This window comes from Watersipora subatra, chromosome 10 (assembly GCF_963576615.1).
Source record: "Watersipora subatra chromosome 10, tzWatSuba1.1, whole genome shotgun sequence".
Classification (NCBI taxonomy): Eukaryota; Metazoa; Bryozoa; class Gymnolaemata; order Cheilostomatida; family Watersiporidae; genus Watersipora; species Watersipora subatra.
The window spans coordinates 36,306,612-36,329,413 of record NC_088717.1 but is presented as its reverse complement, the minus strand read 5'-3'; the positions used below and the strand labels follow the sequence as shown (position 1 = coordinate 36,329,413).

Genomic DNA, 22,802 nt, shown 5'->3' with positions numbered 1-22,802 from the left:
CTGGTACATAAAATTTGGTTTTTTATGTTGCTACATATATATAAATATATACCATATATAAATATATTTTTTATAAATGACAAATATCATATATACATATAATTTATGTATATTATGCGTATATTATACGTATAATATGTACATATAATAGCAGAGTGCTCAATGTTTTTATGATTGAGCACACTGCTTGGATTTTGCTTTTTTAGTTGTTATCTGAAGTAATTATCTAAAGTACACTAGTAGGCTGTTTTACCAATTTATATGTATATGTGCAATTTATATGTACAATTTATATTCACGGCATGCATATAAAAAATGCTAATTGGTATTATAAATGTAAAAATGTTTTACAAACTACCTTGAGTAAAGTTATTTCTCTTCAGAAGATTTCATCAATTCATTTTAACAATATTGCAAATAATAAAATAAGACAAGCAACGCAAACACTAAACTATAGTTTATATTAACCAAATTGTGAGTCATAAAAAAACAAAGCTTTGTATATTTAAGCACGTTACACCGAGTAAGGCTCTAACGCTATCAACCATTATCTAACGGAAATAATAGCTACTTACTGCGTTTTGCTGTAAATATTTTTTATAAATATGTTATACATATGTTTTTTTATCATCATCTAAAACTGATAGACAATTGAGCTACACTACTTTGCTTTGAAATATAATTAGACTGCGTTACCATTAGAACCAAACATTTGATACAGCTGCTTACAAGATTATTGAGTTATTTTATAACTGGTTGAAATGTCTAGGAATAATATTTTCACCCAGTTATTTTATGAATCAGAAATTAAATTAAAATTAATTTTAAAGTTATCATATTTAGGAAAACAATAATAAAAAAACTTGTGCAGTTTAGGTTAGCTTCATCTAATTTCTTGCCTTCTTTTGCAGCTTTACGTATTATGATATCTCGCTGCTTGAGTTTCACTTCTTCCTTTCCTTTCTGCATTTCTTCTTTTTCTTTTGCTGTCTGATGCCAGCGAATGGCGAGAGCTCGACATTTACTATCTGAGTCTCCCATTGGTTGAGAATATTTTTTCTGCTGCTCTCGCCTTTCCGCTGTAAACATAGATTGTGTAATTTTGGATCCTCATCATTATATCTTCACTATAATAATAGCTGTGTCCATCTGAAAAATGATGATAAAACAGATTGTACTCTATATGATTCGAACTCAAGACATTAAGATTAGTAGATCAAGCCTCTAACATCTGCACCAATCAACTGCCTTGCTGCAAACTGAAATAATTGTGCAGTTAATTATTACTTCTGACAATCCTTCGCCTTGTTCTGGACTGCCTGGGTACTCGTATCACAGCAAATGCACAAAATAAAGAACCTCTCCCTCAGTTACTCTTTTCGCTGCAAGTATTTTATCAGAATTTTCAAAATAAAAAACATTTAGCGTAGAATAAAAGGACTACCTACTTTAAAATAATAAGAACACTTACAGTATATCGCTTGTAATAAAATACTGTTTTAAGCCAAATTTTTACTCACTGAAGCGATTTATAACTTTAGCATTGCTTCAAATGTCTTTTGATTTTCAGTATTGACGCAGAAGGCTAATCTTTTTAAAGTTTTGACATAAACTGACAGAAAGGTTTGAAAAATATTTGCAATTTTTGTATAATTACATTTTTATAGTATAGCAAATAACTAATCTAAAATATAATATCAGTGATAATATCAAAGTAACAATCTAAGAGTAAAGAATATTTTCTAATTCCACACATTAACATGCAAATACTTTAGCTGTATTCGAATGCTAGGAGTACAGTTAGTGTACAATATAAGTACAGCTAGTGTACAATATAAGGGCAGCTAGTGCACAGTATACAAGTACAGTTAGTGTACAATATAACTAGAGTTAGTATACAGTATAAGTACAGTTAGTGTACAGTATAAGTGCATTTTGTATACAATACAAGTACAGTTAGTGTACAATATAAGAACAGTTAGTGTACAAGATAAGTACAGTTAGTATACAATATAAGTACAGTTAGTGTACAGTATAAGAACAGTTAGTATACAAAATAAGTACAGTTAGTATACAATATAAGTACAGCTAGTGTACAATCCAAGTACAGCTAGTGTACAATCCAAGTACAGTTAGTGTACAATATAAGTACAGTTAGTGTACAATATAAGTACAGTTAGTATACAATATAAAGAGCTGCTGGGTATGGACTCTATAAAACAGCAGTTACCCTGAAGACATTAGAAAAAAACTGGCCTTTTATACTTTCAACTTAACTTCTTAAAGTTTATAGTATTTCGCGAGTACTCTGATCAGTTCAGTCTAAATGGGTCTAAAAACTCCTTTGTGATGGAAATTTTTTTAATTAACCCTTCCCATCATTTTGTGCATCAGGTTGGCCAAATTTTATCAGCTCAGATTTTTCAAAAAAATTAGTAGTTACTATGAATGAAATAGCATTAATTATATTGTATTGTGTTAGGTTATATTAGATTATAATATACTATACTGTTTTATGTTATAACTAGCTGTGCCTCCCGGTGCTGCCCGGGTGTTAAAAACTAGCTTATAAACCAAGTAAGCTAGTAAGCTAGTAACCTTACTAAATCTAAGCTAGTAAGCTAGCCATTCCAGTAAGCTAGTTAATAGGCGCTAGGCTTCTAATGGTGGTAGGCCATGACATTGCGTCAGCATTGTTGTCCAGCTACAGCTATTCTAATAAGAGCTATAGCCGGATTGACAGACAGATATACGACATACGACACACAGACATATTTTGAGTAACATATATATAGAAATACCATACTGCATAACAGTACACTACGCTATATTATACGATATTATACTGTATTACTAATACGCCTGGTGGTCCTTTGCACCTTGAGAGATTGTCATGTGTTAATATTACGTGCATAATTATCCCATGAAGTATTAAGGCGGCTAATGAGTGTAGTGGTTAGCATTTCGCTCTGTAAGACAGCGTGCTCGAGTTCAATTCCCATGCAAGGTGATATTTTCACAAACGCTGTTACCGCGGCTTCGGCCAAAACAAACAGGCAAACAGACAGGCAGATTTTTGGAAATGGCACTTATAATAAGCAAGTTTATGGCATGTTGTATTATATTACAATATTAATTTATTTAATATTATATTATGGTAATGTTTATTTTTAAAGATCCTTTGGAGGGAAACAGCTTAAAATGCTTATTTAATTATTTTCAAATTTGCTGAAATATTATTTAGGACAATTATTAAATTGTTTCTGTTTCTAAATTACAATGATTACAAACAATAAAAAACAGAGAGAAATTAAGGCACTCACTCGGAGAGACAGTCTGCTCTATAGCGAGAACGATATGAGCCCATTGACGTAGCCACTCTTTCTGTGTCTCATTAACGAGTGTGTATGTGTTGCCCATCATGGCAATAAGCATGTTGATAAGCAGCAGAGTAACGAGTACCATGTATAGTACAAATATGATCTTTCCCATGGTTTCATGATTGGTGTGGCTGAGGTCTTCATACATAACTATAAACTCTCCTGTTAAACAAATAAGATATGTCATATCAAGGTCAAGCACAGGCATTTACAGATCATTTAGGTCATCATTACTTACACATTTGCTTTATAAATAACACTTTCTGATTATTTGCTCTAATAAGGTGCATTTACATCAGGATGGTTTATCGGAGTTGCTTCCACAACAGAAAGGGTGGTAAATGTGGCTTTGTTCCAGTCGCTGAAACAATATCGGTGAAATGTTACACGCTTTGTTTGTCTGTTTTGATGGATGTCATTGGCAGAGCAGAAAATATAGCTGACCAATCATATCTCGCAGTGTTAATAAAGTCGAAAGTACAAACGAATGAAATTGATATTGATGTTGTTTTTTATTAGCTAACAATGGTGAGCCATTGTGCATAGTCAGGGCTTGAGGTGGTTTAGTTTAAAGTCTGCAAAAATATATTTAAAAACGTAAACAGTTGGAAAGTCATTTCAGCAACTCTTTCAACGAAAACACAACTCTGAAAAATTGTCCTGGTGTATATGCACTCTTAGATTGCTGTGCACTACAACCCTATATCATATGATACTTCTGAAACACTATCTCTTTTATATCTATTATGTGATTATCACATTCCGCTGATTCACATTGTTACACACAGATTTTTTCATCAGCGATAAGCATTTTAGCAAAACATATCGATCAAACTAAATACTTGCTTTCTTCTGGTAAACATTAAGTAGTCTTATTTAAGAGCTGTCAGGCAGCAATAGACAACATTTTCATAGATAAATAATCCCTAGAATTAGCTGAAATTTAACTTACAGCTTTGCATACATTTCTTGTAAATTTAGGCATGTTGAGTCCTTTACATTAAAATTATTATACTGCAATATATCACATAGTAATTTACTTCAAGCTGTATACAGCATATTAAGTTGTTTCAAATCTCAATACATGTATATTACAATATGCTATAATACAATACAATACAAAAGAAAAATCATATTATACAATATAGTAAAGTATATTAAAATACAATGCATTATAACATGATATAATATACTATATGCTACAGAATAACATGCTGCAATATATTATTGCCTATTAGAATGTAATACATATAAAATAAATCAAAACATAAATGAAATTTATTATCATGATAAAAATGCCATTCTAAGCAAATTAGACCATGAGACAAAACTAATGAATTATGTTATACTGCAGTATAACATAATTCATTATTTTATAATTATTTCATTATTTTGGTATAATATAGTTTAATGTACTATATTAAACTATATTATACTATTTCATGCTATATTTTATTGTGTGATATTGTATTTCATTATATTCTAGTATACTAGACTATATAAAATATTATTATATTATGTTATAGTGTATCATGGTATATCATGTTATGTAATGTTATATTTCAATATATTTCATTAAATTAGATATTATGATGTTATATTAAATTCAGATATGGAAAGTGGTATGTTAGTCACCGTCTTAAGTTACTGCTGCATGCATAGCTGTGTTACTTAGGATAGGTGGAGGGCATGTTAGTTATCTTTTAGTAAATTTCATTTAGTCTAGGATCAACCTACTGCTTGGAAACGTGCTGATAAAATTAAACTATATTTTCTTGAATTATATTATGTTAGGTTAACTCATGATTGAAATAGCTTCAGTGTCATCAACTTACCCATACTCATGTAGAACATGCCCATCAAAGCCTCTGGTGGATTGGCAAATGGAGTCGTCCTGTTTTCTGGATGGTTGTAGCTGATATGAACCACATACATTGACTAAAAACAATTAACAGTATAAGGAATATATTTATTATACTTTATTATATATATTTACATTATTTATATATTATTTATTATAAATATATTATATATAATATGTATTCATTTATATATTTATATTTGCTTTAAAATATTTATATATGTAATATACATAAATTATATATTAAACTCATTTATTTCACAGTATAATAGTTCTTTAAGTTCACACAATCAACATCAAAAAATAAACATTCTGATCAATCTGTGGGTAGACAATCCTTGCCGTGTTAGCTCGGTGTTAGCTCAGCAAATTGAAATGACTATGTAAGCATGGCGTTGTCTTTGCACAGCTCCTGTTTATTAGGTAGTTGTAAAGATTGCCACTACAAATTCTCAAAATATTCTTATTGCGCTTTTTTCATTCTAGTGTCAGACTTATACAAAAGCTTGAAATTAAATATGTGCTTTGACATCAAGGCTACCATGTTTGTGTTTGTTGCTTTTCAGTGATTAAAAGCACATTATCTCTTGTTTTTATGTTGTAGATTTATATTTTATAGATTTATACTTTATAGATTTATACTTTATAGATTTATACTTTAGAGATTTATACTTTGTAGATTTATACTTTATATATTTATACTTTATAGAGTTATACTTTATAGATTTATACTTTATGTATTTATACTTTATAGATTTATACTTTATAGATTTATACTTTATAGATTTATACCTTATAGATTTAGACTTTATAGATTTATACTTTATAGATTTATACTTTATAGATTTGTACTTTATAGATCTATACTTTATATATTATACTTTATAGATTTATACTTTATAGATATATAATTTATAGATTGATACTTTATATATAACTTTAATCAAAGTTATGAAACTTGGCAGTTGACCAATCATAACTTATCAACAAAAAACATTCATTATCTCTTGTTATTATGTTGAGGGTCACCGCTATGCAGCCAGTCAGAGCAATCAACACAGGTTTCCAAAATTACAAAAAGTACACTACAACGAATAAGGAAGGTACAAATTTAAGGTAGGCTTGAAAGCATTATCTACCAATGTTATGAAGTGCTTTTATCAGATGACACCTGCCACTTCCTAAACTTCCTGCCAGACGTCATATTTTAAACGGAGTAATGTAGTAGAAGACACCTGCCATGTTTGTATCACTTTAGAAAAATAATACACTAATGAGATCTGTGGTATGACATGTACCATACTTTTTGAACTATAAATGGCACCCTTATACATGTATAAGCCGCATTTGCTTAATTTTCAAAAAATGGTAATAAAACAATATATAGGCCACACCTTTGTAATGGCCGCAGAACTCAGAGCGGTGGTTTTAACACAGCAGCAACTTTGCTAGTTAAAACGGAACAGGGTCGTTAGGCACTGTTTTGCATTAACTGACGCTTTTTAACTTAGTGCCTAACGGAACAGTACCGTTAGGCATTGTTTCGTTTCTTCTTTCACTGCTACAGGCACACTAGTTGGAGATTCAGGTTGATGAGCTCTAGCAATGAAAGAAAAAATCAAAGAATAGCGACACCCTTATAGAAACCGCATGGCTCAAAAAGTAAGAAAAATGTAGAGGCTAATAGTCCGAAAAGTATGGTAGTAAGCATTGTCATGCCACAGTGACACATTCCAAACTATGGGGCAGGATAAAAACAATTGACTTATTTGTCACACTTCTATATATATAAATCTTGAAGTTTGTCTGTGCACTTCAGTTTGTCCAGCTATAGCTATTAAAATCTTGTAATTGAAAGCTCTCATCCTGCTGGATTTAATCTCAGAACCTCCCCTATGCCAGGCAAATATCTTAGCAGTTAAACTGTGGGAGACTGATAGATGCATTAGACGATATATGTCGCAATGTGGGTGAAAAACGCTACCACTGTCCATTACTGTCCAACGTCATTTTATGCTTGCTCTCATGGTTTTAATTAGTAATGGCCGTAGATAATTAGCTTACTCAAAGTAGCCATTGGCAATGTGCCAGTATAATGGCAAGTGGCAGGCAACTTACAGTACATTACCTGTCACTGTTTGCAAGCTGATTTTTAATACCCGTGTGACGCCGGAAATTCTGCTAGTTAAAAATAGTGTCCACATATGTGGCAGGACTAGTTATAGGCATTGTCATATCAGTTCAATAGGTGGTACCTGTGAGAAGCCAATCAGAAATATGAAGTATATGGTAAAGAACCGCAGCAGATCTCCAACGAGCATTTTGTAGATCATCGTAACAAATGGCCCAACCATCTTGAATCCACGACAAAAAAACAGAAAATGGGGAGCTGTTACCAAAATGGTCAGCACTGCCAAAATATCCTAAAAACAAAAAAAAAGTTATTTGACATACATTTTAATCAATTTATGTAGTTTATCTGTAAACAATTAATAATAATGTTCAATGTAAGCATTGTAAAACTGAAAAAAATAAAAACAAATCAAAAATATATAATAATATATAACTACAGATAAACAACCCAATTAGTTTTTGTTTGTCTATTGATGTATTCCTCATTCATTTACATGTACTTTATTTGTTTTTTATTCACTTTATTGTTTATTAAGTTATTTTAGTGAGAATACATCGCTAGTCATAGCTTTTTTATATACATGGCAACAACAAATTAAATATACCTATTTTGTTGTAAAAAGATTTTTTTGACTTGAGCATGCTTTGAACAAGTATGATGTACAATGAAGAATCTAAAACAAAGATAATTTAGTGAGAAGAGAAAATTAGTTTATGACAAAATCATTCAGTTGGACAAGTATTTCATAACCTAATTAATGATATGTTTTTGAGTAGTAAGTTAAAAGTAGTAACGACTTTTATTATTTGCTCCATTTAAGGAAATAGATAGTTTTTGCATTTAGATGTTTTGTTACTAGCTTTTGCCTGTAAGACATGCAAGTATCTTTATTTGATTTTAGTAGATGTTACCCTTTTTTATTTTTCTTGTTTCATAATTGTTGTATGGCATAATTTAAAAAACAGTTATGTTTGAAGTGAAATTATTGCAAATAAAGAAATATATATACATATAATAAATAAATATCAAAAACTAAGAATGTTTGTTTACCTGTACACGTGTACAGTTGAGGACTGTACACGTGTACAGTTGAGGACTGTACACGTGTACAGTTGAGGACTGTACACGTGTACAGTCCTCAACCTTATTATTTAAGTGTTCACAACTTAAAATACAATTTTCCTTTTGCTGAGTCAGCCTCAACAGTGATGTTGAGTCAGCCTCAACAGTGATGTTGAGTCAGCCTCAACAGTGATGTTGAGTCAGCCTCAACAGTGATGTTGAGTCAGCCTCAACAGTGATGTTGAGTCAGCCTCAACAGTGATGTTGAGTCAGCCTCAACAGTGATGTTGAGTCAGCCTCAACAGTGATGTTGAGTCAGCCTCAACAGTGATGTTGAGTCAGTCTCAACAGTGATGTTGAAAGCATTCTATATGCTTGTAGCGTGCAGTATGCAAACAAAAAGGTTGGCCTCACTATTCACACTGTTTCCATTTACGTTTTGCTTTGTTCATGAAATGCTAGATTTATAGCAGCTGGTTTTAAACATTCTTGACATAGTCCTTCCTAGATTCTTGATGACCTTTATCTGACCTCAAACACATCTGCTCTTCTGTGTATGAGAATGTACCTAAATGTAAAGCTAGAAGGTACTCATTCGACAGATAGCAAGGTCACACAACTCTAAAATTACTACATCACTTACCTCATAGACTATGAGATTTTCGTCAAAGGAGCAGAAAATTCTTCCAGGGATCATCAGTATGACAAAAATGCATGACAAGTAGAACATTGCAAGGGAAGGAGCCGACTGTAAATTCAAAACATAATCAGTTAACTGCATAATAATATAATAAAAGCAATATTAACAATTACATAAAAGATTCAGCCAAGCAAATGGAATGAATATCGTTGTTGCATTTTATTGGCTAACAAGGTTGACCCGTTTTGTATAGTTGATGTTTAAGTTGGTTTAGTGCAATCTTTGTATAACATATTTCCAATCTTAAAAAGACTAGAAGCAAATCCAACTCTAACTTTCTCCAACTTTTGTGGGAACACCCCTCTAACTCTCTCAGTGAACACACAACTCCAACTCTCTAAGTGGAAACACAACTCCAAGAGGTATGAATAGACCCTGAGAATACCTGAGTCTGATTGGACTGTCTCATAATCACTAATTTTCAACACTATGCTCACTAACTACAAATAACTTCATCATTCTAAGTAAACATTTAACTTTCTTTAAATTATAAAGTTGCATAAAAGTATTTTAATAATATTACCCAGAGCATCTCTAGAAATCTGTTCAAGCCAGTTTCCTTAAGGTTCACTATCGCTGTCACCATGTAGAAACAAACTCCCAACACAGTTAATCCTTCCATTGTGAGTCTTACGTAATCTTCAGGATCGTATGGTGTACCTGAAAAATAACAGGTTAGTTATCTGTTGAGTAGCGTAGTATATGGAATCTATCTGAAGAATTGATGGTTGCTTTATATAGCAAAAATGTGCTATACCAGAAAATATACCACAAACAAAAATTCGTTGTTTATTTACTATTATGAAGTCCACAATCTAGACACACTTTTATAAATAATTAATAAATGCTTGCGTATAAATAATAGCTAATCGTTCCTATAAAATTTTTAGAATAATTACTTTTTTTAAGCTAAAACATGTTTTTAGCAACCGGCCAAAGTTAACCAAAATGTAATCATAGGACTTTTTAAATAAACTTTTGAATCAATTTTGGCAGGTTGTTATAAAACATGATATTGTTTGCAAGAAAGATATCACTCTAAAATTTGCAGAAATACAATCATATGAAATTGGAAGCGCTACTAGAAGATAAAACGCTTTTGTGTGATTCTAAAGTTTTAGGATTACATGGTCATTTAGTATAAAAAAGGCATATACTTTACGAAAGAATATTTATAATGCTATTTGTGGAAAATATTTTATTTAGATAAATTTCTTCAGCTCATTTCTAAATTCAACAGTAACAAGTTGATAAGGCAGCAAGAAAACCACCCGCTATCAAGTAAGGAATACTGCTATACACCCGCTATCAAGTAAGGAATACTGCTATACACCCGCTATCAAGTAAGGAATACTGCTTCATGCAAACCTTTGCTTACTATCATCCCACGTAAGTTTTTTCATATAATCTTATAAAAGTTGAAAAAAATTGAACTTTGAATTTTCACCATAGGACTTCCTAAGTTTTCAAAAGCACTGCAGTTCTGTAAACAAATATAAAAAAAGTAAAAAATTATAAGGACAATTTTAAAAACATAAAAATAATGAAAATGTGTAAGCTAAGTCAATTCAGAATTCAGGTAGTCTAAATTAAATTCAAGTTCAGGTACCACACTGTTTATTTGCGAGCCTCCCTTTATGTTGTTAATAAAAAATTTTATACAACAATTAGGTTTGCTTCCTTACTTTAACTTTTTTACATGTAACTTAGATTACTGAATTGCTTTTTATTTTTTTACATAATACATTCATTTTAGCGTTATATTTATTTACCCAAAGTATTTATTGCTAAGTTTTTGTGATGTAGAATAAATTACACAAAGTACCGTATATTCTTTCAAGCATATTTGCTCAAATATTTAATGTTGTCATACAGTCAAACCTCTATTTATGGTCATCGTAACATGCAAATTTTCTAACATACAAGGTAAATTTTGAGTGTAATTTGACCCTTTATTCAAAAAAAATTTTTAAATAAGTTTTTTGAAGTTGCATTTGAGTTTAATAAAAGTGAAAAGACTAGAAATAAATAAAAATTAAATTTAAAAAATGAGTTTGAGTATCTAGTGAAACAATTTTTATTGGCTATAATTTAGCCATCAATTTTGTAATTTAATTTATATGCATGCATATATTTTGGTTTTTTGTATACTTTGCTATATAAAAATATATATAGCAATTCAAATATTTATTAGCAAGTTTTTTATGAGAAAAATTAAACAAAATCAACCAGCCTTTATAGGAAAGTCACTTTAACATTTAGCTTTTCAAACTTAGCAGCCATTCTTGAAACAATTTAGCTTGATATGTAGAGGCTTTTACTACAAAGCCATCTACACAACTCGCCTCTCAATGCTTTTCAATCCAGTTCACAGAATTCTAGACAAATCGCAAGGACTCGTTAGTTGGAATAAAACAATGTGGTCATATTTTCTGCACATGTTGCCACAAATTTTACACCAAAACGCTTTCTCTTCTAATCTGAATGCTGAAAATGTCACAAATCAAAAACTGTTTTGCAATGCGACTCCAGAAATTACTGAGTATTGAGACTTCAACCTTCTGCGTTATAAACAAATGTTTTAGGCTGTTCTTTAGCATAATACAATAGTAAAGACATTTATAAAAAAACAGCAATTAGGTGATGATGTCACAAATTGATTTCCTGTTTTTAGTAATAATCTCAGTTTAGTCTGTTATATTTTTGTTGTCTATTTCAGACTGACTGACTACCAGGCCGACTGCAGTATTTTTTAACATTCTGAAGCCTGAGATAACTCAGGGAGTTGTTTTCTCACCTCATCTTCTACCCGAGTATACTTGGCTATATTATTTCACTTAATTTTTTTTGGCTTTTTGTTTGACTAGAGTTACGAAATTTTAGTCATTTTTGTGCATAATAAGCTTTCAGTATAATTTCCAAGTTTTAAATTGATTAGATAATTAGTTCTGAGATACCACAAAAAAACAAAGAGCAGTTTCAAGATATTGAAGACACTTTTAACTGAATGAAAAATGAAAAATTGCTGCTGACAGAATATTAGTTTCTAATGACATACTGATTGAAATGTTTGGTAATAAAAGATTAAAAATAAACAAAGCTATAAACTTTTTTTCTTCAGCAACAGAAGCTTTTTACTGAAACTGTTTGCTTTTCTCATCATAACAAATATACACTCTGTGCCTGACTTTGTGTAGTGCAAGCATTATTTTTTCAGTTACGTCTAGAACATCATTACTTTAAAAGTTTGAAACAAACTATTTAGGCTATTAGATTTTTGCTTTTTTATTGTGCTCAACAAGTTTGAAGCTTCAAAATTATTATTAGTTCAAAAAGAACTGTGTTATTTTAAGCACTTTCACAATCAATGGAATGTTGTTAATATGGTCTTTATTTGACAGTTGGACACATTTGTTATAAAAAGGCCCGGCTGAAGATTGTAGAAAATATGTTCATAGAAAAGTAGAAAAAGACTGACCTGGTGGTGGACCATTAAGATAGCACCGGTATATTGTTTCATTGTATCCACTGAGTGTGCTATTAGAACTTGTCCCATTAGTAGTGGGATACCTAAAATTATGGTAAAACTATACTTGCATAACAGATATAACATGATAGTGGTTAGGGGGGCAGTCTACAAAATCTGATGAACTTACACAAAATTTGAGTAAATTTCATCAAAAGTATTGGTACTGTTCTACCATTTGTGTTTGTTTTTAATGTTTGAGGTGATCTGACTGCCAGGATGTTTTAAGATAAAAATTGAAAATACTTAATCCTGATTAAAATGCTTCAAAAACAACGTGTGAAATGATGTCATTAGTCATTATAGTTGCGATAGTTGATATTGATTATAGGTTCAAACTGCAGTGTTATGCGTCTGTATTCTGTTGGTCTCTTTGCAACTACAAGTATAATGCCCATAATTGCATTTAGCTTGATCTGAATACCATAGCCACAATCAAGTTTTTATTTATTTGAGCCTTAAAACATCTTGGCAATCAGACTACTTCAAAAATTAAAAATACTTGTGAATGATAGAAAAATATTGATGCTTTTTGATGAAAAAACTAAAATTTGGCTTGAGTTTATCTTTAATAAAAGTGAGGCTAAGCATGATTTTGTCATAATATTAACTAGTTTTATAGTCATGAGGCTAACATATCACTAAATATTGTGTCTTGCAGACTAAAAACAGTTTAAAACTATTAATGTTTTATGGTTTCACATGTAACAATAGGCACCAAAAAATTGTTAATACTTATACGCAAGTCTGTTATAACAAGCCTAGCTTCTGGCTGCAAACTCATAAAATGTATGTAAGATAGCATTTATGTCTGTATACCTTAAAAATATAATACTTTTTAAAACAAAATACTTGCGGTAGTTTTTTTATGGAAACAAATAACAAAGTTTATAAACCAGTATGTTTAAGCACTGACCATTTTTTGATGTAGTCAGCTTCTCGAGGTCGTAGAATATGAGCGATCATGAACACGAGAAAATATGCAAAGAAAATGAACATTCGTCTGTAGAACTTGAAGCGTAAAAACGTTGACCACTTTTCATTGAGAAGGTTAACCACCATTCCATCCACCATTTCCAAGTGTCCCGGCTGAACATGTAACAGGAAGTAGCAATACAAAAGATGGTGAGCATACTACGTGTCACTATTGAGTGGTATGGTTACACAACATGCTGATTAACATGCCATTAACCAAATTTAGGAGCCATGCCTATATCAGATGTGATATGAAATTATAGCATGATTCAGATGTTTCTAAGTGGTTGAGTTGTCTAAGACTAAATATAAATCTCCAGAAAGATAACTAACACGCCCTCCACCTATTCCAAGTATCATGGCTAAACATACGGCAGTAACTTAGTACAACATGAATGTAGAACAGAATGACTTACATACCAGTTTCCATATTTGAATAACTTTGTAGATGTATAACATGCAGAAAAAAATAATATTCAAAGGTTTTAAGCGAGACGACTAACATGTAATATAGTAACAATATAACATATACTAACAATATAATATACAATAACAATCTGCAATTATTTTAAAAGGGTTGACTACAACTATATATAACTTTAATCAAAGTTATGAAACTTGGCAGTTGACCAATCATAACTTATCAACAAAAAACTTTCATCTAAAACTTTACCTTGTTACCATGAATGATCAGGTGAAGCGCTGATGTTGGATTTATCTCCCCTTCTTGTCCAATTGTATCAATGTTGTCAAGAGGATAGGCAGCGCAAGTGACATCTCCATACACCCAGTAGACCTCTCGCTCCTTCTCTATCAAATGGTTGTACATCTCCTTATGTGCCATAGCAGCAGCCAGGGTCAATGGGGTCAGTCCTACATCAAAGTCATGCAAACAAGTTTTTGTTCATGGCAACAAAAACCAAACTAGTAATATCATGTTATAATTGCTTCATCGATTTTATTCATAAATGTTTTTAAATATACAGGTAGTTTAGAAATGTGAAAGGATTATACTATTACAGATAACTCCGATTCAAGTATATTACATGTTCATAAATTCAAACAGCGTAGGTATTGCTAGCCAGTGGATCGATTTAAATTTTCATCGCTGGAAATAGAACATCGACGTAAATTGATAATTATTATTTACTGTCTCTTTAACTTAATCAATAAATAGTTGATTTTTTAGAAAAAGTTTTATTAAATAACTTTTTGCGTGTTGATTTTTGCAAATTAATTGCTTTTTAATAATTGTTTGTATGTGATACAAGGTTTGCAGTAACAATTCTCCTATATAATCAATACAACTCATGTTAGTAAAAAATACTTGGCATAAGACAACGTTTGTAGATACCTTTGTTGTTTTTAATAGAGAGAAGTTTTGGTCCAGCCATAGAAAGAACGAGATCAAACATTTCCAGCTTGTCGTGTATGACAAGCATGTGCAGAACTGTATTTCCTGTCAAAATGGCAGATAAATTTTATATAGACGACTATACTATTTACTATAATAAAAACCGTGCTCATCCATGAATCTGTTGAAAGCCAAGATGTAAGGTTGTAAAAAAATCTTGCATCATCTGAGATTTGAACACATCATTCAGGCCTACACACCAACACACCAACTCTTTCATCAGCCAGCCACTCATAGAACCATTCATTAGACTCTTTGCTATATGGGCACACTAGACTTACTAGGGTACTTGTACATGTAATGATAATAATAAGAGTAATAAGAATATTAAATACTATAATAATATTAATAATCATTATAATACATGTATATACTGTCCAACCAATAATATTTTATTTGGTTAAAGATTCTCAGAAAAGTGGCAAAGTTAAAACCTGTTTTCCTCATTATATACTGAGTAGGTGCTCAGAGAAACAGTAGAAGGAAAAATTTGATTCTTGCTGGTAATACCAGTTCAAAAAGGTGATGTAGTGGGTAAGGTACACTTTTCAAAGTCCACTACACCTTATACCAGACACAAACACCTTGCCAATTTACATTGTAGAATGACGTTATGCAAAAATAGCTTTTCTTTCAATACACATAGTTTACTTTACTACTTTTTGTTTTTTGGCTCATGTTCTAATTTGCTCTAACAAAGGCGTTGAATGTATTGACTCGTGTCAATACAGTTAGTATTTATTAGTTTATATAACATGTTAAACATAACCCTATAAATACAGTAGCTTCCTTGGTAGGTAGACCCATGTACTAGATGTTACTGGGTAGGTAGTCGTGTGTATTAGATATTACTGGGTAGGTAGCCGTGTGTACTAGATGCTACTGGGTAGATAGTGGCATGTACTAGATGTTACTGGGTAGTTAGTCGCATGTATTAGATGTTACTGGGTAAATAGTGGCGTGTACTAGATGCTACTGGGTAGGTAGCCATGTGTACTAGATGCTACTGGGTAGATAGTCGTGTGTACTAGATATTACTAGGTAGATAGTCGCATGCACTAGATGTTACAGGGTAGGTAGTCACGTGTACTAGATGTGTGTCGATGAGTTCAGAAGGATATGGCAAGCATGTTGCTGATGGCTTATAACCAAAATGATGTAAGCAGGGTCAGCATGATTCGCTATGATTCCTGTGACAGGTAATTCATTTACTTATTTTGTTTGGCGCTATTTTTTAAAATGAAGATAATATAATTCACGCTTTTGCTGAGAAATCTGTGTATCTTTCACACTTTTAGCTTTGTCTTGTTAAGAACAATGCATAATGCTATACCATTATGATCCTGAGCATAGGGATCAATTCGTGCACTTTCCTCTGGCCTCTTCATGGTTGAGAAGAGCAGACGGAGACACTCCTCTTGTCCTAGACATGCAGCAAAACTTAAAGGATATTCTCCCCAGTACAGGTAGCCTGAAATTTTAAACAATAATATTTGACCGACATTCGTACTGCCTACTGAATATGATAGAGGTCAACATCATTGATCCTTAACTGTTAACATCACAAATAGCTCTAACTAGTTTTAAATTACATATACTAGTACCCCGCCAGTCTCAAGTGTCATGAGCGAATATCAGGTGTGTCAATGAAGCACAAAAAATAAGTACATGCAGAATCTTTACTATAATAAAAAGCTGTGTCTGTCTGTATGTCCAAAGCCATGCTTAGAGTGTTACAAAAAAATGCACCACAAAGGAATTGAACCTGGATATTCAGATAACCAACAGAGCACTTAACCGTCTGTACCTCTCGATCACTGTTGCGCATCGAAGATTAGTTGTGCACACACTTATTACTCATAGTGATGGTGCAAGACTATTACTCACGCCGCACAGAACCATTTACATCAACGGACCATTTCACATGTATATATATTATTCTTGACTACAACTGCACAGATGATCACGATTTCTTTACAATGTTCCTCATCAACACTTAGTAATCTATGGCAGTATATAGTTGAGTAACAGGTCTCACCTTTGTAATCTGTTTTTACAGAAATTTTTATCAGTTCGCTATCCTGCTGGTCTTTTCTCGAGGTAATCTGATCATCACAAGAGAAGAAGATACCAAACGCCCTTTCTCTGATAGTCATACCATGCTGGTCATAGTCCAGCAAAAACTTTACCATGGCAGGATCCTCATTCACAATGGCTATGTGTAGAATATTCTCCCCTAAAGACATATAGGATATGATATTTGTTGTTTGTACTTTTCATTTACAGCTATGTGTAAGATTACTCGCCTTTAAAGGCAAGTAAGATTTTTTTTGCACTTTTTTGTATTTTCTTTTTAAAACCCCATTTTTAAACTTTCATAAAGTAATTTAATCACAAGTTATATATTGACATGATCTTGCAAACAACTACCACAATCGATACTCAGGAAGCTAAGTGTACAAAATGATTTATAAATTTGCAAGACAGCAGCAAATAACTTGTTCAAAATACAGCAGAAACAAATTTTATCAGTTTTACCGAGTGTTACACTGGCTTTTGCTACAAGGTGCTGAAACTCTCAATGAAATCTTACCAAAGTATTGGTCGGAGAGGTATATGTCAACAAGCAGCTTTGGGTAAATACGAAGGAGTCTTTTGGCTAAGGAGATGACGAGTGGCGTACCCAGAAGTAAACAAAGGTGGATGAGGGTTTCTCCAACCGCACCTCTACTGTACAGATCCCAGCAGACTAGCCTTAAATATAGCAACATAGTGCCAAGCTATCATATTTCTGGAATATACCTCTTTTTTATATACATAGCCCATTACATATGTATACACCAATATACATACATTTAACATACCACACTTATTCTGATACGGCTCATCAAAGTTATGCTGAGTCCTAGTAGGTTGTTTCTTAGCTAATCAAACAAGAAACTCTTATGGTGGATTTTAGAGATGATTCACAAACACCTCTTGAACTTTACTAATATTATGAGTTGAGGATGATGTAAACCACTTAATCACACTTTCCTAAACTAAAACACTCTCTAAATAGTGAACTTTAATAACACAAATGTTGTGTGCAAAAAAGGCATATATGATGGCCTGTGTCATTATTTTCGATAGGTTTTCAAAATTTAGTATTGGGTGTAATGCTTTATGATGAGTCTATTCTAACCTCCTTGGTTCTTCTTTAGCTGATGAGGTAGAAATTTCCTTGTCAGATTTTCGCTGTTTTCCATTTATACCATTCTTATGACCATTTGCTTCAATATCGTCACCATGACCTACTTTCCGGGAGTTGGATCCTAAGGATTCAATAACATCTGGTAGGTATAAATATATATGAACTTCCTATGTTTAAAATCTGAGGCTATGGGAAGCAAATTACAGTGAGGTACAAAATAAACTGGGTCCCATTTGTTCATTGAACCAATTTCTCAAACTTATTTATACTTTGCTTTTTTGTGTTTGTTAGTAGTAAACAAAAAATTATATACTATTAGGATGCACTCAAATCTGATTAGATGTGGTTTTTCTAACCAATATAATAAAAATGATTAGATTATATATCACAGGGTTTTATGAGATCATTTTTTATATGCAAAATCTTTACACATAAATTCTTTTTTCGAAAATCTAGTCTTTTAGGCAATGCTAAATTTAGAATAAGCAAAAAAATATGAGGTGTGATCATATCTGTACACTTTTTTGTACATATTTGTACATCTTTGGCTGCTAAAAAGGGACATGTTTAGAATTTAACCTACATAATCATTCAAAAACATAATTTTACAGTTGGTTGATTTACATATTGGAAACCAAAATAAATTGAAAATTAATTTAATATTTAAATCATAAATATTGAATTAATCGACACTGTGTAACAATGTTGTAAGTTATAATTTTAATTTTCCAACAAAAAGGTCCAGTTTCGTTTGCATACCATTGTAAGTAAAACTATCCAAAACAAAAGAACCTCTAAATCTACAAAAAAGTGAAGTTTTATAAAATTGCATATAATGCATATTTATTTTTGCTAATTTTTCTAGCAGAAAATTACAAATTATTTCAATCATGCTTTTAGGTACTTAATAAACAAAACAAGAGTTCAAATTTGTGTCTTACCGAGCCTCGACTGCGGAGGGTTTCCTGAATTCGGATGTGGCGATTGAGGAGTCGTCCCATTACGTAAGCAGTTCCGCACATGTACTATCTCAGAGCAAGGCACCATTTTTCCTTCGCCATTGTTGTACAAATACTTTCCTATTTTTTCCTTAATCGCATTATCTATCTTTGTATAGTCTTTCTCTGCCGTACACTGTTTCATGATGTCTATGAAAGTTCCTAAAATGAGATGGCATTTAACAGAAAATTGTTTGCAAACTCATTAAGAACCTTTGGAAAAAATATTACAGTTGAGTTTTTCATAGTAATATTGGGTGTTTCAACTAACCTCAATATTTCATGTCATACAAAAATATCATCTAAAATACAAAACTGGTTATGGCTGGTTATAGCTGGTTATGGCTGGTTATGCCTATTGAAATGAATGGAGAAACATGCCGATAGGATAAGTGATACGGGATAGACCTGTATATAGAACAATCCCAGTATAAAAGACACAAAAGCAAGGCTATAAATAGTACCAACTACTATTTAAAGAGAAGAAAGTTATGCAATTTAAAGCTCTGTCAATGATAAGAAAAAACAAAGATTTAAACAAATGTAAAAATAGAGAAATTTGATGTATTAAAATGACAATAATGGATCTGCTACAAAGAGATCTGCTACAAAGATGACTATTACAAGTAATGAACTGTTTGTAGTAGTTCAACGTTTTTTGAGCTCTTTAGACTCATTCTATTTGTTTCTTAAAATTTTAATATAATAATATGCACTTTTGTATGTGCCTACACATTGACGTCTACAATTAAACAATGATGTCTACGGTTACACAATAATGTCTACGGTTACACACTTATGTCTAAAGTTACACACTGATCCCTACAATTACATACCAATTTCGACACACTAACGTCTAAAATTACACACTAGCGTCTAAAATTTCCCACTGATCTCTACAATTACACACTGATGTCTACAATTATGTATTTATGTTTACCATTAGGCATTTGTTTTATCATTTATACATCTGTATCTATTCGTAGATCTATGGCTACATGTACATCCCCATATCTAGACTTACCAACTCACATCTACACTAACCTATGTCCACACTGGCATATCTACGTCTATGCTTACAGATCTACTCACGAAAAAAGAAATATGAAGTCACTCTTTACAAACATCATTTGCATGCATATTCTCAACACTCTGTTATGTAAGTAAACTGCAGAGTACATACACAACTAGTTGTAGGTGCTTGTTGTGTAATGGGTAGCTTATAATAATGGAGGTGTACAAGCATGAGAAAACTTCGCTAGTTTATCAGAAGCTGGTTAAGAGCTTTTGAAAAGAATTGCTAAATTTGAATCAACACAATCTAGTTTATATGCAATAAGATTTGTGTGTTACTTTAAAGGTTGGCTTGCAACAAAATTCACATTACAGTTATTTGGTATGAACAGATTCACTATCTCTTACTCTGCTGTGTTGTAGGTGCAAAAAATGTAGAGATGTGATTACAAACTCCTAAAAGCTCAAAAACAAACAGTTAGTCGCCGCCATCACAAAACCGCTGTAGATTAGAATCCATCGGATTCAGGAGTTATCCATTTTTGTTCAAGCGTTTACATACTGTAGAGGAAGTTGATTGACTCTATTCTTTGCCACACCATTATTCAGAACAACTCGCAATTAAAGCATATAAAAATATATTTCCATATAGCGCACCACAAGCCTATACAGAGAAGGCGCAAGGTGCTTCTGCCTTCTCTCTTGAATCTCTATACACATATATAGCAGAGTCAGTTTTAGGCTGATCTGTGTTGGGGACTGAGTTACCTTCCGACAGTGCTGTCTATTTGAAGTGGTCTAGCTAAAAGCTGACTGGCTCCTACTGCAATATGTTAATAAACTCCGCACTGTCATTGTTCAAGTGCTGGTAGTCTACATAAAGTCTATGCGTTTGCACATTTCTTATCTGATTTTATCCAAACTTTACTTGTAAATGCTCTGTGCCTTCCACCAGGTCACACAAAAAATTTGGTTTCAACATTTCACTTGGCTTGTAAAAACCAGCCTCGTAAACAACCACCTGCTGCTATCTGTGGAGATGCCACACTTACGACTAGTCTCAAATAGTTTAGCGTGATGGGTGGTCCAAGAGCCACCCAAACTGACAAAATAGCTGCAAAAATAGCTATAAAGCGCTTAAAACATGATACTAACACAACTGGCAGGTGATTGTAGAAAATGTTGGCCTACCATTGCTTTGTAAGTCAAGCAGTTTGTACCAATCGCACGAGTCTGTGTCTGCCTGCGCTCTATCTCCTGGGCTAATGATAGAATTGGAACTATGTTCGCCTGTCATTCTAATGCAAGACAACATGAAGCGTTACTAGTAAAATAATTCCGCTATGAATGACTTGTAGGATGACTAGCGCATAGTCGAACTTTCTACTGTGTATTTACAACACTTGGCTACTCGTCAAACATGGGAATATTTGAACAAGGAAAGCTGATAAAGAGCTAGATAAATATTGCGTCTGTTTACCTTTTCTATGAACGCGTGGCACAAGACACCATTGTGCATTGAGATGGCAACTGTGTGAATATGATTGCAATTTGCCAAATACCACTGAGCGATTAGAATAATGCTTTGATACAATGAGCTCAAACAAAATACGGAGTGTCTGCTCAGCAAATGAGATTATGTTGGGTTCACACCGCATCGCGGTATGTCAGGGTTGTCCTCTCGGTCATTATTTACTGACTATATGCACAGTAAACTGATGACATTGTTGAGGCCACATGGATATTTCGGGAAATATTACAGCTGTCAAACTTATCTTTTGCCAAAACTCCTAATATTTTGCCTCATCACAGCCTCTGCACTGTGCACCACTTTGATAGTGATTGGCTGATGTTAGGAATATGTCGAGAAAACCGCAGTTGCCATGCTTTGTTGATATATCGCCGAGCATCCTCCACAGACTGTTCAATATTTACTTATAGACTACTTCGCCTATATTAATCGTTTAATCTATATTTCTCTACATGATAGTTGCTGCGGGACTGGTATTTAGTTGTTTTAGTAACCACATCATGTGATAAAAACGCTACGCTGCGGACTCTTTGCTGGTGTCAACGCAGATGTGTTTGTCATAATACGAACAATGTTATTGCAAACGATCTTGATGTATTGTGAGATTAATGCTGACGTACTGCGATATAGCGTAAAAGTTCTTTAAAAATCAAAGCTACAAAAAGTTGAACGATGTACAAAAACAATTAAGTAAACAGACGCAAGCTTTCCGTAATGTAAGGACAGCTGATGACCTCTCGGTAAAAAAGATTTGACTACGGATGATTGACATTGCAGATAATATATTCGTTAATTTTCTTTTCATTTTAGGCTAACAAATAAAATATAAACATTTTTGCTAATTGGTTGGAATATAAGTAGAGTAATTGTTTAGGGGTGACTTACCTTCACCTGTGAGGGCAAGATATTCATACCACACACAAGCGCTGACATCAGCTTGTGCCTTATTTCCTGCAGTGACGGACTCATTGTTACCCATTATAGCCTTCCTTTCTTGTTAGTAAGCTTTTTAGG

The 22,802-nt window shown here is 32.6% G+C and overlaps 1 protein-coding gene across 1 annotated transcript; it reads right to left on the bottom strand.

The window, feature by feature from the left end:
- Window positions 1–514: 514 nt before the first annotated feature.
- Window positions 515–22,767, bottom strand: LOC137407013 (transient receptor potential cation channel subfamily V member 5-like). Its single transcript, XM_068093617.1, has 17 exons — window positions 22,674–22,767; window positions 19,187–19,405; window positions 18,237–18,366; window positions 17,646–17,806; window positions 17,091–17,288; window positions 16,386–16,523; window positions 14,993–15,097; window positions 14,312–14,511; window positions 13,580–13,752; window positions 12,616–12,707; window positions 9,661–9,797; window positions 9,081–9,185; window positions 7,497–7,664; window positions 5,216–5,318; window positions 3,324–3,542; window positions 864–1,079; window positions 515–537 (listed from the first exon to the last, which is right to left on the bottom strand). Exons 1-17 carry the CDS (start codon window positions 22,765–22,767, stop codon window positions 515–517), a joined length of 2,481 nt encoding a protein of 826 aa, XP_067949718.1.
- Between the last annotated feature and the right edge of the window lie 35 nt (window positions 22,768–22,802).